Below are 16,531 nucleotides of genomic sequence, written 5' to 3' on the forward strand. Positions count from 1 at the left end.
AATGATGAACTAGATTCAAGTTTTCCTAGGGATACTGATTCAAATAACAAATCAGTGTAATCTTGGCAGGCCTTCTACCTCCTTGTTTGTGCATTATCTACAAAATGAGTTCATTGGCTGAAATAATTATTAGGAACAATGATTTCTGCTGCATACTAGTGCTGGACTTTTGAATTGTGTTTGTATAATACATAAGCAGACAGGAAAAACACTCACCACCATGTGTTTTGAGGATTTTGTCAAAACTAACCTTCATAGCCACAGTTTCACATGTCAAATGCAGAACATTTGTGGGAATTTGATGATGAACAATCTCCAGACCAATGTCTCAGTCTTGGAAAACACATGTGCACGCAGAGGAAGCACGTGCACCTCAAGGAAGTCAGCATGGTCCCTCACAGATTACAGAGATAACTGTAGGAACAATTTCTCTGAAGAAGGTGTGAGCTGTGAATCTGTGAAGGCTTTAATGGAGTTTGATAGTTCAAAAAATGTGTCAAGTGACTGTGTTGGCCTTCAAAACTGGGGGCAAGGAATCATTCATGGAAACACATCAGTGAATGGCCTGAAATACCAGAGAAAATCCTGAAGTACCAAGGGCTGTCTCAGAAAATATTGAAGTACCCAAAGAAAGAGGTAGTGCAGTCATACTACTGTTTATTTGCTGGAAACAATCTTTCAAGTCTACTGTCAAAATAATACATATCTGTTTACATATATACCACTGACACTGAGATTCAAGACTTAAAATAAAACTGGGCTAAATCCAGACCTGATGTTGGGGTAGCAATCACTGACTTCAGCACAGTCACAATCACATTGCACTGTCTCTGGCTGGGACAGTTAGTGTTTGGAAACTGAGAAAACCTCATCTGAAATGTGAAGAGTCTAAAGAAGATGTATTCCACAAGCATGTCCTTACGGGACTTCTGGAAAAGCTTTGTGACTCTCAAGACAGCATGATACAGACCCAATTTCAGGAAATGTGACTCATCAGGACTTAAGAGAGCTTCTGATACCTTCAAAATTGTGGAATGGCTATTTTTTTCTCAAATGCTTTTTGTGAAATGAGGTTCTGACAGCAGGCAGGGCAATTCTTTCAACTCTCCACTTTGCTGTAAGCATGCCTAATGGCACTACAGAGAGCAGGGTGCAAAAGCAGCAGGTGGGCCAGCACTGTGTCTGCATTTCCAGCAAAGCATGAAGAACTTGCTCTTATGCTGGGAGCAGAGCAACCTGGCAGGGAAATAAAGAGTCTGTCTTGGCTGTAAGAAAAGTAACAGAGGTCAGTTAGGACATAAAAGAGATGCAAAGCCTACAACTCATATCCAAAAAACAGAATGAAAAATGTTGGGTAATGCTACAGAAAAGGTGGAGCTCCTTCATCATGCATTTGCAGTGCCTGACCATAATGAGGTCACTTGTTCAGGACAAATGCACAAAGGAGAAATGAGAACCAGTAGAGAGCTGAAAGAGACTGAATATTTGTGGAGATTTTGGTTGCTGAAGTGTTTTCTAAGGATTCCTTTGCTACTCAGCATCATTATTTGCTTACCAGTGTAAAAGCGTATCTGCCTCATGTGATTTTACTGGTATTACTTGAGTTACACTTGAGTTTCATTTGGCCAGTGGAAACCACTACAGGGATCTCAGAGGTCTGAACAAATAAAACCTGTAGTTGGTGAGGTTTCCACCTCTGATATGCAGACTTAGAAACATCAGATGTGCCCTGCAGTGAAACAGATGAGGAAAAGGACACCTACAGGATCTGAGACAACCTCTGGGCCATTACACTCTCTATTACACAGATCTTGAGTGTAGGTTGCCTTTCTGGGCAGACATTCTAAAGGAAGTCTTGTTATAATTATCAACTTCAGATTTCATGCATGGCACCTGCTTCTGGGTTAAGCTAGTCAGAAATGGTTCAAAGGCATAAAGCAACAGAAAGTGATGTGTTTAAGTCACTTGTAAATGCTCATGTCAGAGGAGGATACACAGTTTGTCATCTTATAACTCTTTAGCTTCCAAATGCAAAGCCACACTACTATTAGTCTTAGTTTCCATAAATTCTCCTTTGTATACAAATACATCACAGTGCTTTATACACACACAGGGAAGATCTTCAGTATACTTTTTCTCTTTCCATTGAAGAGCAGCAGTCATGCAAATTAACACCAGCTGAGGGTTTTTCCATCCAGATTTATTTCAACAATGGTGCCTTTCAGGCTTAAATAATGCTAGGGCATATTTTTATTTATTTTTTTATTATTTTTGAAACACCTTTCTGCTATGAAATTTTTATTAGCTTCTAACACAGCTAAATGCTGCAGAAAAGATCCAGTAGCACTCTGTGAATGAGCCAGACTGGATGAATTGAATGACCACAAAATGTATCGATTATTTTGCTCTGCTTGTTCTATGTAGAGATAGTGAATGCACGTGTTATGCTAACCTAAAGACCATGTTTCTGAGATGATGAAAGCTGACTCTTGTAAAGTCTGAAGCAAGAAAATATGGGCACAGGCTCCCCAATTGAAAAGGTGAAAGTTGTTGGTTCTGCGTGAACAGCACAGGATGCTACCTCCGCGGTGGTGGGTGCGCAGGCTCTTGTAGCTCAGCTGTTTCCACCAAAGCTATTGTGGTCAGAGAAGCAGAAGTTGAAAAGTGATTCTGTGGGATCCAGCAAACTCCTAAGTGAGATAACATTTTGTTGTCTGTGTTAACAAAAATCCTGTCACCTAAAAATATTTCAAAGACAAATACGTCAGGTAGGACCCATCCAGCTCTATAGCACCGGATCCTGTAAAACCCTGACGTGCATATTCCTTTTTCCTTTTTATTTGGCACAATTTGCTGTAATACATGAGCCTGTAACAATCTATTGGAAACAGACTTTTGAATAGGAAATGGAGAGTTTAGATGTTACAAACTGCGAGTAAGTTATTGTTTTGAGATTGGCATATATTTTGGCAAAGTTAAAGTTGGCTGGAGCGATAGTGAGTGATGAAAGATGTTATGGCGATTGAGAAGTGGCTGAATTCCTTTGTTTCCAGACTTTTCACTTTTTTTTTTCTAAGGCACAAAATGTTTACATAGAAAGTGTAATATTGTTTTATGAATATTTGTTGCTAAAACCAGGCATTTGAGCCTTATCCTTTTAACAAAGTGTTTAGTAATGGAATTCCTCTGTTATTTCTTTAATATTTCTTAATTAGGGTTAAACTGGTTTGGTATGCAGTGACCATGGGAGAACAGCCCAAAAGTGAGGAACTGTCTGATATCTAACAGAGTGCACTTCCTCTCCAGGTGATGTGACAGCAGGAGGAGAAAGGACTCCACTGGGCACGAAAAAGTGATAACATGGAGGCACAACGGGGGTGAAGAACGGCTTTTATGTTCTGGAAAAACTCAGCACATTGAGTTTAACATCTTTCATTTAAGACACTGCCTGCCCCATATCTGTGTCCTGGGCTACCAGAGCCTCATTTCCTATGTCTGCCTTCCATCACCTGGGACCCGTGAGTTGTAAACTAGTTCATGGTTATAAACTAGCATTCCTCCTTCTTGATCATTTCTATTTTCCCCTTCATGGCTGGCATCTGGTGAGCCTCAATACACTTGGAAAGCATATTCCTGATATTTCCCTGATATTTCTTTGTCCCTGCAGGTTTCCTCTACATTTGTACCCTCCAGTTGGCTACTCACAAAACTCATTGGCTTCCTGCCCTCTGCTTAGCCCCCTAAAGCCTGGAGTCAATCTCAAGTTGGTCTGTTTCCATAGTAAAAGACAGCCTGCATGCAGAGCTCTGAGCCACAGGAGCCTAGTGTGTTGCAGCATCAATGAGAAAACTTTATTAAGAAGTGGAAGCTGCTAAAGCACACTCAACTCAGCATTTAGCTGTTGTAGGCCATTGCATCAGGACTTTCTCAAGCTAAGTGCCAGTAAAAAGAGCAGTCACTTCTATACCTACAGAAAAAACTACCCCAGATAAACTTGTAGAGCTTATTGAGCACAAGAGTCAGCTGATGCAAGAGCGCCAGGCAGCCTGAGCTGTGATAACTTTTCTGAGCCTGTGTTCTCCCATTTGATACTTGACTTGAATGAAGCCCCCCATATGAGAATAAAAGCCTTCAACTCTCCTCCAGTCTACTCATGCTATAATCCTTATAAACTCCCTTTCCCAAGTAGCATTAAACAATTCCTGTCCTCAAAAAGACTCAGGAAAGGTTATCTGTTTTGTGCTAGCAATCCTTGAGAGCAAATAAGAGAATAAGGAAAAAGAAAGGGGAAAAAGCAAGTAGTTTCTTCAGAGAAATATAGAACAAAGCGTTTGAAGCCTTGTCCTTAGTAAATAAAACTCTGAACTGCCAGTGACTTTAACAACATGAGGACAATACCTCCAAACTATACAATTAATTTTATTTTCAAACACCTAAATATATATATATATATATATTTAGTCTAGCACTGTGAGGCCTCAGCTGGAATACTTTTCACAGTTTTGGGCAATGCACTTTGAGAAAGATGTGAACCAACTGGAGAGGATCCAGATGAGAGCAACAGGAATGATCAAAGGTCCAGAAAATGTGATGTATGAGGAAAGACCAAAAGAATCGGGTTTGTTTAGACTAGAGAGGAACAGTCTGAGGGGAGACGTGACAACAGTCTTCAGACACGTTAAAGACTGTTGCAATGGAGAAGATAAACTGCTCTCTATTTCTACTGCAAGTATGCTAAAAAGCAATAGTCTTACATTACAACAGGGGAAACTCAGGTTAGACTTTAGGAAAAACTTTATATTGATTACAGCAGTTATACCTGAGAAGACATTACCTATGGAAACTGTGGGATCCCATCATTTGAGGTCTGGGTACTGGCATAGGTGGGTCTGCTTTGTGGCAGAGGCATGAATGACATGGCTATTTCAAGTCCTTTTCAGCTTGTTTTCCCTAATTTCAGGAATGTAGGAGAGAGATTCTGTGCAAACAGAATAGTTATTATTTCCTTTCCTAAAGGAATTTGGACATATTTGAACTGAGTGCTTGTTGAACAAGAGATTAGTTGCAGCCTTTGCTGAAAAGTTAGAATTGCTACCTTACAACCATTATAAACTGTTTGCAACCATTGCACTGAGAAAGAGCGAAAAATTCTGATTCTCACCTGCTTTGAAGTCCCTGGACATTAAGTACTGGAATAGGCTCCCCAGGAAGGTGGTTGAGTCACCATCCCTGGATGTGTTTAAGAGCCATTTGGATGTGGTGCTCAGAGATATGATTTAGCAGAGGGTTGTTAGAGTTAGGGTACTATGGTTAGGCTGTGGTTGGACTTGATGATCTTCAAGGTCTTTTCCAACCTGGGTAATTCTATGACACAATTCTGGCAGTGGAGACCTGTGTCAAAGAGCCTGGCTGTAACTAAGAATAACACCCTAATCAGTGTAAAACATGCCATCCAGTGATGGATTTCTGTGAGCTCTGTTGTACAGAACGATTTAATACAGGAAGGAACCCAAAGATGTGACATGATGTTAGAAAGTAGAAGATTACATAATACAGCAAATATTTTGGAATGAATTTACAATGAATTTTAAGTACAAAACAGAATCAAAGAAAATCAGGTGAAAGTAAGACAAATGCAGAGTGAATTGAAACAAAGTGCTCGACTGATAATTTCAAAGTTAACTGCAAATGTAAATTTGCACTTCTGAGATCCCTTGTTTCAATAGGTGACTTTTTTTTTAGTTTTCACTTGTTTGTCAGCTTTCCATTCATAATGAGAAAAAAAAATGCAAGATTGCAAAAGCCAGCTTTTTCTGCAGTTTCTGTGGTGCTTTTTGCTAAGCAGCCTTGGAGCTACAAAGGTTTCACAGTCTTTGAAACATAGACTCATACCCTAGAAATGTTTACAGTGGATAAAAAGAGTCCTTAAAATACATGACCACATAAGAGAATCATATGGGATCTGCTGCCGATACACCTTCAGAGGTCTGCATCCTGGTAGGGGTGTGCATGAAGAGGCCCCTCTCCTCAGACAGGCATAGGTCACTGGGTCTGTGGAAATACTGACTTGGTTTTGAGCTGCTATACGTACTGGCTTCTGAGGAGAGAGTTCTGCAGAGGAGGAACCGTGTCTTTGTTTTTAATGTTTACAGGGCACCAACTCAAGGTTTAGAATGAGTACTGTGATACAAATATCCTCAGCCGGATGACAGAGCTTCCTCTGAAGTTGATGACGGTGTTGACAGTGATCATTTCCAAGTCCAACTGAACAGTGCGAGGCCCTTTCACAGGACGGGTCATCACCAGCGTAGCACTGATGGGTCCTGTTTGCTGTGCACAGAACAAGAGGAAGCAAGTGAGATTTTCAAAAGCAGTTCCTGAAAACTGTAATCTCAGGTGAGACCACACGATGTGCACGAGCTTTCACTTCATTTCAGTGTTTGGCTCCAGCTCACTGTTTTGTGCAAACCATTGCCTTCTACACTTTTAAAGCCTTTGAGAGCCTGGCACATAAAGGAAGCTATTGTGCAAAGAAATCATCTGAACGGGGAAAAATAAAAAGTGGATTTAGAGCATGCATAAAAAATGTCACTTGTTTTTTGAGGGAGTCATATATTATTTAGTTTGATGTAAAAAACACTATTACTTTGAAGCAGCAAACTCCAGGAAGGGGTTATGTTACTGGGGCTTTGAAAACAGATGTTCCTACGTGAGTGGAACCAGGGTTTGCTGTAAAATTGCATATGTTAACATTGCAAAACCTCACCCTCTGAAGAGAGCTTTAAAGATGTGAAGGCATGTTAGAACATTTGTCTTTTACTAAGTAGAAGCAGAGCTTTGAAACGTCTGTCCGGAACAGCAGACTATGAGTATTTAAAGATCAGTTTCTGAGGTTGAAACTAAATGCAGTTTGTTTTCCAGCAGTAGCTGATATACATAAAGTGGGACCTGCTTTCCTATGAAAAGGAGCATTTACATTACCTCTGATAAGAGAGGCCTAAGAAGCGTTGAGAAGGAGCTGCCTGGAGAACCAGCAGCATCCCAAGCACTGTGTATCCCATGCCCTCAGCTCTGCCCACTCCTGCTGGGTGCAGAGCAAGGAACAGGCACCACCTGCTGGCTACACACCCGCACGGGAATGTGCTGCCAGGGAAGGAAAAAGACAGCTTGTGCCAGCAAAGTACTTCAGGTGACAAATGGATGGCTATGTGATAATTGAATACAAGGAGAAAGCAGTCTTGGGCAACGGTGCTCATCGATGCAGCCTTAGCAATTGCCAGTTTGACCCAGACTAGTGGGATTAGTAATGACTTTACAACAGGAAAGAGTTCATGGGATATCCATGATCACTCCTGGACCAGTAAAATGAGTGTATTTGCTTTGAGTAAGTTAACTTCATGAAAAAAAGAAAGACAGCAAAAAACAAATGCAGCTCCCACAGGCCAGTTTGTTGCTCTGCAAGTCTGAGTGTAAAAAATATCTCATACTGAAGGTTTAAATGGCACTCAATAAAAGTACAGTCCTTCTGTCAGAAAGAAACGCAGCTACTCCAGTTTTTTTCCCAGCCAGTGCCAGACTTACCCGCATGTAGAATTCCCTGCCCTCGTTCCCTGATTTGATTTGGAAGATGTAATAGGCTCCAGGGTAGCGAGTTGTTGCTTGCATCTGAAAGATGTCAGAAGGCACTGAACGCCCAGACAGAACATCCATGACTCTGTACAGGATGGTGAATGGTTGATCTCTGCAGCCGGGGTTTTCAGCTGGACACATACAGCGGCTAACAGAGAGACAGGACTGTCATCAGTGGTTACAAATCCCTGTAACACTTCATTCTTTACATTCTAATACAGCTGCAAATAATCAGGTGATCAACCAATGAATCAAGTTGCCAACAGCTAAAATGATCAATTTTGCTTGTAATGAATTTTCTCTCTGATACTGTTCTCTGCACTGCTACTCCAGTTTGCCTTCATCCCTGCTTTCTTTTTCTTGTCTTCCAGGTTTTGCCAAGGTATCTTGGCGTCACATTTGTCATTAGATCACTGAAAATTCAATACTTTCTTTAAGGAAGATCTGCAGGTGTAGAATGCCTTGTGTGTGTTTGTTCTGATAGTAATTTAAACTGGTAATTATTGGATCATTTCAGTAACAGTGTGACATAAATACTGTATTAGTGGTTTAATAAAAACAAACAGTGAGACTTCCTGGATTGGAACCAAAGCTCATAGATCAATCACAAAGCTCTAAAGAGGAGCAGAACAGCAAGTCAGGCATATGACATCTCCACCAGCAGCCTCCAATCATCTGCAACCTCAGGAAACCCTTGAAACAAAGATGTCTTCTGTATATTTGCCTTCCCTCAATGTATTTCTTACCCACTGACATGTTCAACTTCCCCTTACACCTCCATGACACCTTGCTGCCAATAGCTCCAAAGTCCCTCCCTGCGTGCCCACCTCCCTCCCTGCACTGCCCCTTGCTGACTTTGATCCTCTCAGCTCTTGAGAGCACACCCAATCCCTGCTCATTCTCCACATGCAGCTCATAGCTTCATATTTGACTTTCTTTATGGCTGGAGAATCCTAACCTTGATGCTTCTTACAAGGAACCGGTTCCCTACTCTTGATGGTCTTTGTCACCCTTCATGAATCTTTGTCTGGTCATATCACAGGTAACAAAACTGGTGACAATCTTGAAGATATAGGTACACAGTTGTACTTAGTACTACAGATCATGGAACCATCTGGAACAATCTTTAAACCTCACTTTGGAGGGACTATGATCAGGTCATTACTTTTTATTTTATTTAACTTGTGAAACTCGGATTGTTTTTCTACTTTACATTAATATACACTGAATTTGAATTTAACATGATCGTTGAGGCTCCTTCTGCAATTCTCTTCTCATCTTTCAACCTCTTATTCATCTGTGCCAGGTATTTCTTACTTACGGCTGCTTAATTTCCATAGAAGCCTGAAGTAGGGCTCTTTTCAGAAACCTTTGGAAACCCAAGCAGACCACATCAACCCATGTCCCTTAGCCACAAGCTGCTAATTTTTTCAGAGACCTCCAATAAAATGCAGGATATCCCTTTATAAAAGCCATGTTGGGGAATTTACTGGATGGAAAATAAGGCTTTTCTGTCTATTTTTTTAAATTTTTTCTATAACCTCCATCATTGACACCAGCTTCAGACAGTTCCTCTGGCACATTCTACATAAAACAGTTCCTGGCATTATTAACACCCCATTCCTTCCACAGAGAACACAGATGCAATGAATTTGCTTGACTTTTATACTGACCACTTCTAGACATATGCCACAAATTAAATGCAGTCACATCTAGATAGGAGCCAAAGCCACCAAATACAAAGCTTGGAGATCAAGAACTTTGGTGCAAGCTGATTTGTAAATACTCCACAGTTAGGCTCTGAGGCATTTAGATACAGAGGCTTTAGACATTTCAAGACCTAGTTTAAGATTTCAACTCCTCTGAAGGTACATAGACCCAGAACTGGCTGAACAAAACTTGTCTGCTCCTCAGCTGCCTAGCTCAGAAAGCAATGTATGGACACAAGTGCATTGTCATGGGATGCACTAAATTCTTCATCTCTTTCTTTTGTATAAAATGCATAGGCTACCAAGTAATTTCAAGAAATTGGATTTAGAACAAACATGGATTAAATTCTATGACTTGCACCACACAGAGATCTATCTGAGGCTGAAATATTTTAAGCTCCAGGCAAGTACCTACAAAAATGTAAAAGAACTGAGCACTACTTAGAAATGTGTATTGCACCACCGTCCCTCCTCCCTGGCAAAATGTATTTGCTCAGATGATTCTGAGTTTAGACACTAACAGCTAATTGTCCCATTCAGAATTACCCAGTTTTCAGACTGTGCAAATCACTCTGTGGACTGCTGTTTTTCCACACATCTAACCCTTGAGCAGTAGGAATCTACTTGTGTTCTGCTATAACTAGCATCTAATGTTTTTAAAGCACTTCCTGGACATGAGCTAGTTAGTATTTACAGGAAATATTCACATTAACAAACAGGCTGCATTTAAGCATATATGAAGTCAGTAACATAATTAAAGTGTCTTTAGTACATTACAAACCTTGCTGTTTCCTCTACTCACTGATAAAGTGTTTTTCCAGTCTAACTTCCCACACATCTGAGTATCTTATCATATCCCACCTGGTGACCTGGTAAGGAATTGCAATTTATTATTTGTATAAAGCTTACTAATGGTAAACTCTCCAGACATACTTCATGGCTCTGTTGCAAAAAGCAGCTTAGTTGGCTCACCAGGTATGCTTTATGCAGTTAGAATTTGTGGCTGTGGGTATTACTTACTTCTCATTAATCTGGATATAAGGTTCCTCACATCTTACTGGATCTAAACATTTATAATCTCCTGGGATATTGTAACATGTTTGCTGTAGAGTGCAGGTGAAGTTTCTAATTTCACATTCATTGATATCTAAAATACAAAAAAGCAAGAGAAAAGATAAAATAGCTTAAGACACTGCTATTCAGCTATTTCTGTCCAATGTCCATTGTAAGGAATTGACCAAAAATTTACTCTTGCACCATAAGAAGTGGCTTTTGATAACTGGTCCCACTTTTAAGATTAGTTTTCACCCCATTAATTTCCCCTGGTTGGAGTCCTCCCCTATGCAAAATGCTATAGAAGTAAAAAAGAAACTGCTGCTCAAGCTCTCTAAGCTTAGAAAAAAGTGAAAACTAAATAGAGACGTGCAGCAGAGAGGAGAGCATCTGAGGGCTTTACTGTGTAGCTGGTTATTAGTAGAGCCCTCCTTAGACCATCACACCAATTGACCTCATTGGGACTGCTCATGTGATGACGTTCTCACCAGAATCACATAATTGGCCCCTATGAGTATGTCACTATGCAATGCCAAGACTAAGAAACTGAGTCCTTGAAAACCACTTTCCAGATACTGGACTTATTTTCTAGTCCCTCTGGGTTTTAATCAGTGCTGCAATGCTCTTACCTTGGCAGCTTCTGCTATCATCAAGCAGGTTATAGCCCGAAGGACAGACACAGTAGTAAGAACCAGGCCCATTCACACATTCATGCTGGCAGAGGAACTCTGAGAAGCTGCATTCATCCATGTCTGTGGTGGTAAAACAAAGTTTAGAATCTTTGGCTTCACAGTTAAAAGCATAGTCCCACAAGCAGGTGGCCATCCAGACGTGCCTATCATCCCAGCTGGAGGCTGGCATCATCCAATTCCCTGGAGCTCTGAGGCAGCCTGGCAAAATGCTGTTAAACAAGATCTTGGCTAAATTCTTTATTATTTTATTTTATTTTATTTTATTTTATTATTATTTTAACCAAAGCTTCTGCTCAGCAAGATGCATGACTCTTACTTATTTTTCTTTCTGAATACCTGTCATCAGTTGGCCATATTTTCTGTTCTGTTTTACGTCAGAGATAGAGGTGCTCCAACTACAAAGCTACAACTGTAATTTGTAAGGAGAGACTTGATGGTATTTTTTTACTTTTTAATTTTTTTTCTTTTTTCTTTCTTTTTTTTCTTTTTTTTTTTTTTTTTCCTGGAGAGTGTACTTCCCTTTCCCAGAGCCTTATGGGTCCCAGTAGAAATCCTGTAGCCAGCCCTGGCTGTTTTATGTTACTTAGCCTCTAGCCAGTTACTTGTAATGCATTATAGCAAGACTTCAGAGCTCATCCCAGCTTGGGTCAAACTTACTGGAAGGCCCAGTGATCTCCCACATACCAAGGAAGCTAAGCAGTCTGTCCAGTCTCGGACTAAAATCAGTTTATGATCTCTTTTCCCCTTTTACTCATGAACTGAAAAGAAATCTTATACTGTGGAACCATTTTCAAATGGGAAAGATGCACTTCGGAGCTGCAATGGAAGCATGGCTGACTGAGAGGAAAACACATGCAAAGGCGCTAGAATGAGGGAGGCTGCTGTTAATCATTTCCTTCTTTTTCTGTGCAGGGGAAGAGAGAAACAAAGGCCAGAGTCCCAGCCAGGAACTCCCAAGTTCGAATTCCCAGCTCTAACATTGACCCTCAGAGCAAATCACTTTTACTCTTCAGACTGAATTTCCCTTTCTTTTAAATTGGACTCCGTCCATTTATCCACTTCTGGTGTTTCGTACAGATGTACTGGAGAGTGTTTGAAGTCCAAATACACTAAAATAGCTTTATGTCCACAACTACATTATCAAAAGAGATGAAGGGAACTCTATACCTGCACACTCCTGTTATGTCACTTGCTTCAACGAGTTCTCTGAAAAAGTCACCTTCCTGACAAAACATGGACCAGGGGCTGCCTCCATAAAGAGACTAAGACATTGCCCAGCTCTCTAAGCCTTCTAGCCCAGCCTTCCAGCACCATCAGATTCATAGACTCTGTGCCCAGCTGATGTCAAATGATGGAGATAAAGGCACAAGGGCCATATGTTTCTGTTTATGAGTGACACAGGGCAGATACCTTTGCTATTTCTAAACCCTTCTGCAGTACTACCAACTATGCTCACTGGAACTGCTTCCTTGGTGAGCTTCAGTGATGTCTAGCAATTGCTTGTGAAGTGAAGGAAGTTTATCCAGAGGAATACGATCTGCTTGTGACAAGTGTTTTCTGGCATAGAAGGGTTAAAGGAAGGTTTTCTGCCCTAAATCTGGGTGTTGGAAAATCCTTATTGCTGGCTTAACTTTCATCCATAAATGAAGTTCAGTCACAACCTTTACTGCTGCTATTCTGTTCAGGCAGTGTTTCTGTGGCTCTAGTTTAGGGTTAGGTTTAGACACCCAGATAGCTCAGAAGCATGGACAAGGGCACAGGAGTCTAACTTAGAAGAAGAAATTTCATTAGAAAGCAGAAATCTTAAGTTATGTGCTTCAGCTTTAAATATATATATACACACACATATATAAATACTAAATAAATATAAATATATAAATATGTATAATATGACCCTTTAGAGATTTCAGTCTTTGTACTTTCCTTCAGAATAAGGAGATTTGCATGAAAGAATAGCTTTGGGAACTCTAGTCCATACACATACTGCATATCACGTCTTCTCCCTCAGAAACAGCATGTTACATCTGTTTACTGTGAATTAAAAAACAAGTATTTTCCAGTGTTTTTTCTTCCAAAAAAATACTGGCCATGTTCTCTAATTTTCTCAAGCTGTGGGAACATTAAGCACAGAAATACATTTCATCTTCAATTAAAAAAAAAAAAAAAAAGGAATAAAATAAAAACAAAAACAAGAGAGGAAAAAGTAGAGTGACATAAGCAGTTTCATCTGCTATGAGATGAACAGATCGGCAATAACTGCTAAGAAATGGTACATGATTTCTGAAGTGCAGACAGAGCCATGCAGGGGAAAAAATGTGTGAAATTATAAGAGCAAAAAGAATACATACATTCCACAAATGGAAAAGTGCTTTATGCAAGAGTATTTCTTTAATTGTGGAAAAATGTTCTAGGACTGTCCCTGGTTTACTTGCTTTAGTACGATTCCCATTCAGCACTGGAAACCATTTCCTTATGTTCTGCTGTTATCTTGGAGCTTTTTAATATTTAGCTTAGTTCTTTACAACCTTTTGCAGCCCTCCTCCACTGCACTTTTCTTGGTATTTGCTGCATACCGTAACTGGAAGGAAGATCACATTAGTTGCAGTTATTCTGCTGCTAACTATAAACCAAATCAGAAGACTTCTTAGAAAAGCATATGCAAAACAGGACACTGGAAAAAGAAAGCATAATTGAATTAAAGAAAACAAAACAATAAATAACTGAAGACAGTTACCACTGCAGTTAACTCCGTCAGCTTCCAGTTCGTAACCAGGTTCACAGCGGCAGAGAAAAGAACCATAGGTATTGACACAAGTCTGAGAGCAAGGGTTTTCTCCCGTACATTCATTCACATCTACAGGAAGACAATACGCTGCATCAGTAACTTCTCTCCAAACTCTACTTTCAGTTCATTACTGTAAAGAATTTCAAGGAGATTACCTTTATAGTAAAAGTAATTTGTTCTGAAAAATATAACAAAGTCAGTATTATTTATTGAGGTAACAGATGATGCCAGAAAGAATGTGTTGGAAACAACACACATGGAAACAAAGCATTTTGGCAATGTCTAAAAAGAAAATAACATGAAAGATAGGGTGAAATATTTATTATGAATACTTGTCTCTTTATCTTGTAACATTAAAATCATGGAAAAGATTTTGTCATAACCAATCTGACACAAGATGCAGTAGGATACACCTTAGGGTGATAACACAATGAGGAATAACCCTTATGGGAACTTTGGCTGTGCCAAAACCATTTTTAAATTCATTTATGACATTAACAACTTCTGGAAAGTCTATAATCATTGTCATAGATCATCTTACAGAGAGGTTGTGTTGACTGTGATTCAGGTAGCACATCACAGCAAAAGCTGGTCTGATGGTCAAGACCCTCATCTGGAGCTTAGGTGACTCGGAGCTAATTTGGTGATCTGGCAGAAGTTTTCTGTCTTAGGTAAAAGAGCTTCAGTGCCCAGTTCTTGGTAATTTCAGTACGAATCTAGGGGGGTTGGACCTCCTTGTTTATGTCTATGGATACACTGCTCAGGTTGCATCTGTACCCCTCCTATGTGCTGTGGTGGCAAACAAATGTTCACAAGGGAGCTATAGAAGTATCTCAGAGAAACCTATCAACATTTTCAAAGCAATGCAGGGACATTTACCTGTATGTTAAGAGCTAAACAGATTTTAAAAGCATTGCTTGTTGGTACCAAAGATTTAAATCATGGTTAAGAATGCAACATACCTTGGCATGATCTTCCATCATCGTTAAGGGTAAAGCCTGGGTTGCACGTACAGGAGTAAGAACCAGGCACGTTGGCGCACAGCTGCTGGCAGTAGCCATAACGGCACTCATCTATATCTATGAATGGGAAAGAGGAAAAGCAGAGCGGTCAGCGTTTTCACATGGAAATACAAAGCATCAAACACACTGAATGAATGAATGGCATCAACAACAGAGAAGTAACACAGTGAGGTGGCTTCAGTCAAACTTTCAGGTGTTCAGACTGAATTGCAGTTAAAATGTATTTTTGCTTGAAAGAATGTAGCACTGCATTTTTCTCCAAGTCAGGCATCTGACTACAGATCCTATGAAATGACTGCCATTGCTGTAATGTTGAGCCCAATGCTATGTCATCAGGAGGACCAGAGTCCTTTAGGCACCACCTGGAACTCCACCTGACAGCTGGTACTGCCCATCAATGCAAGCACAGACAGCCCAAAGCTTTGTCAGAATCAAGGGAGAAGAATGTTTTAGTTCAATGTATACCAAAGCTACTCATGAAAAACAGCAAGTATTTCAATTCCAGACAGGATGTTCTCTGAAGAATTGTTTTTCAATAGTCACATTTGCATTTTACATAAATCTTTAAGAGAGAAATTACAAGAACAAAAATGTAAACAATAAATTTGCTGCCAAAATGAAATAGCAGTTTGGACTTAAATGAAGCATTAGAAATAGATGCAGTCTACTGTTATAAGTCAAAGAAAATGCTGTAAATTATGTGTGATGGAAGTGCTAGAGGAATTTTGTTCCTGGCCTAGGAACTGTAGTAGCTGTCACCTTCAATGCTTTACATTCCCTTTAGTATCAATTGCCTTTTGATTTATGGAGGTTTTTTTTAGTGGCTGCTCTCAAAGCTTTGCAGCTTTGCAGCCTTCTAGTGATGTACTAAACATCAAATTCCTGTTCAGATTCCTCTTATGGGCAATTAGAATAAGATTAGAGCAAGTCTTACCCCTCATTCAACATCTATCATTGTTAGCCTCATGGCAGTACTTTCCCTATGGTTCTCATGCATATGATTACATCTACATGAATTCCAGCAGTCCATCACTTGTTAGCTAAATGCTTCCTGTTTTGGTGCAATATATTAAGACTGCTCTGGGAAAATGAATTGTTGAATGACTTTAACTTTTACATGATGTGGTAATACTATAAAAACAGCAACATTTTGAATCTGATGTATAAGTAGCTACATCCTGCAATTCAGCTCTATGTTGTTTCTATGCCATACAAAGTCTTGTGAAGGCATGCTGAAAATATCAGTGCTTTGGAAATACTCTCACTGTGTAAAATAACAAGAACATTGACATTTAGCTTTACCCTCGCTTGCTTTCATTTCCCACTGCATTTCAAACAGCAGGATAACCCAGGCCAGGCTCAGCTATAGCTATGGTACGTACAATAGTGCTAGGCCTGGCCCAAACTCTGCAAAAAGTAACACTGGTTTTAAGTAAATTAATATCTCATTTCGCCGACACATTGCATTACTTTAAATACAAGCACTGGATTTTGTGGAACTGTTATCACAGAATTGTAGGGGTTGGAAGGGGCCTTCAGAGATCAGTATGGAAAAGAGGCTTTTTGGAAGAAAAAAAAAAGATTCTAAACAAAACTTGCTTCTAGTTCTTTGCATTGCCTTGAAATAATCCACCCGATGTA

The 16,531-nt window shown here is 39.9% G+C and overlaps 1 protein-coding gene across 1 annotated transcript in view; it reads right to left on the reverse strand.

Moving 5' to 3' along the window:
* Positions 1-640: 640 nt before the first annotated feature.
* Positions 641-16,531, reverse strand: part of FBLN5 (fibulin 5) — a 43,116-nt gene continuing 27,225 nt past the window's right edge. The window contains exons 6-11 of the mRNA XM_015865344.2: positions 14,831-14,947; positions 13,818-13,937; positions 11,021-11,143; positions 10,359-10,485; positions 7,582-7,777; positions 641-6,330 (exon numbers count right to left, since the gene is read on the reverse strand). Coding sequence (XP_015720830.1) covers positions 6,169-6,330; positions 7,582-7,777; positions 10,359-10,485; positions 11,021-11,143; positions 13,818-13,937; positions 14,831-14,947 — 845 coding nt within the window. The 3' untranslated portion in view covers positions 641-6,168. The remainder of the gene's footprint in view (positions 6,331-7,581; positions 7,778-10,358; positions 10,486-11,020; positions 11,144-13,817; positions 13,938-14,830; positions 14,948-16,531) is intronic.

Source organism: Coturnix japonica, chromosome 5, assembly GCF_001577835.2.
Source record: "Coturnix japonica isolate 7356 chromosome 5, Coturnix japonica 2.1, whole genome shotgun sequence".
NCBI classification, from domain to species: Eukaryota; Metazoa; Chordata; class Aves; order Galliformes; family Phasianidae; genus Coturnix; species Coturnix japonica.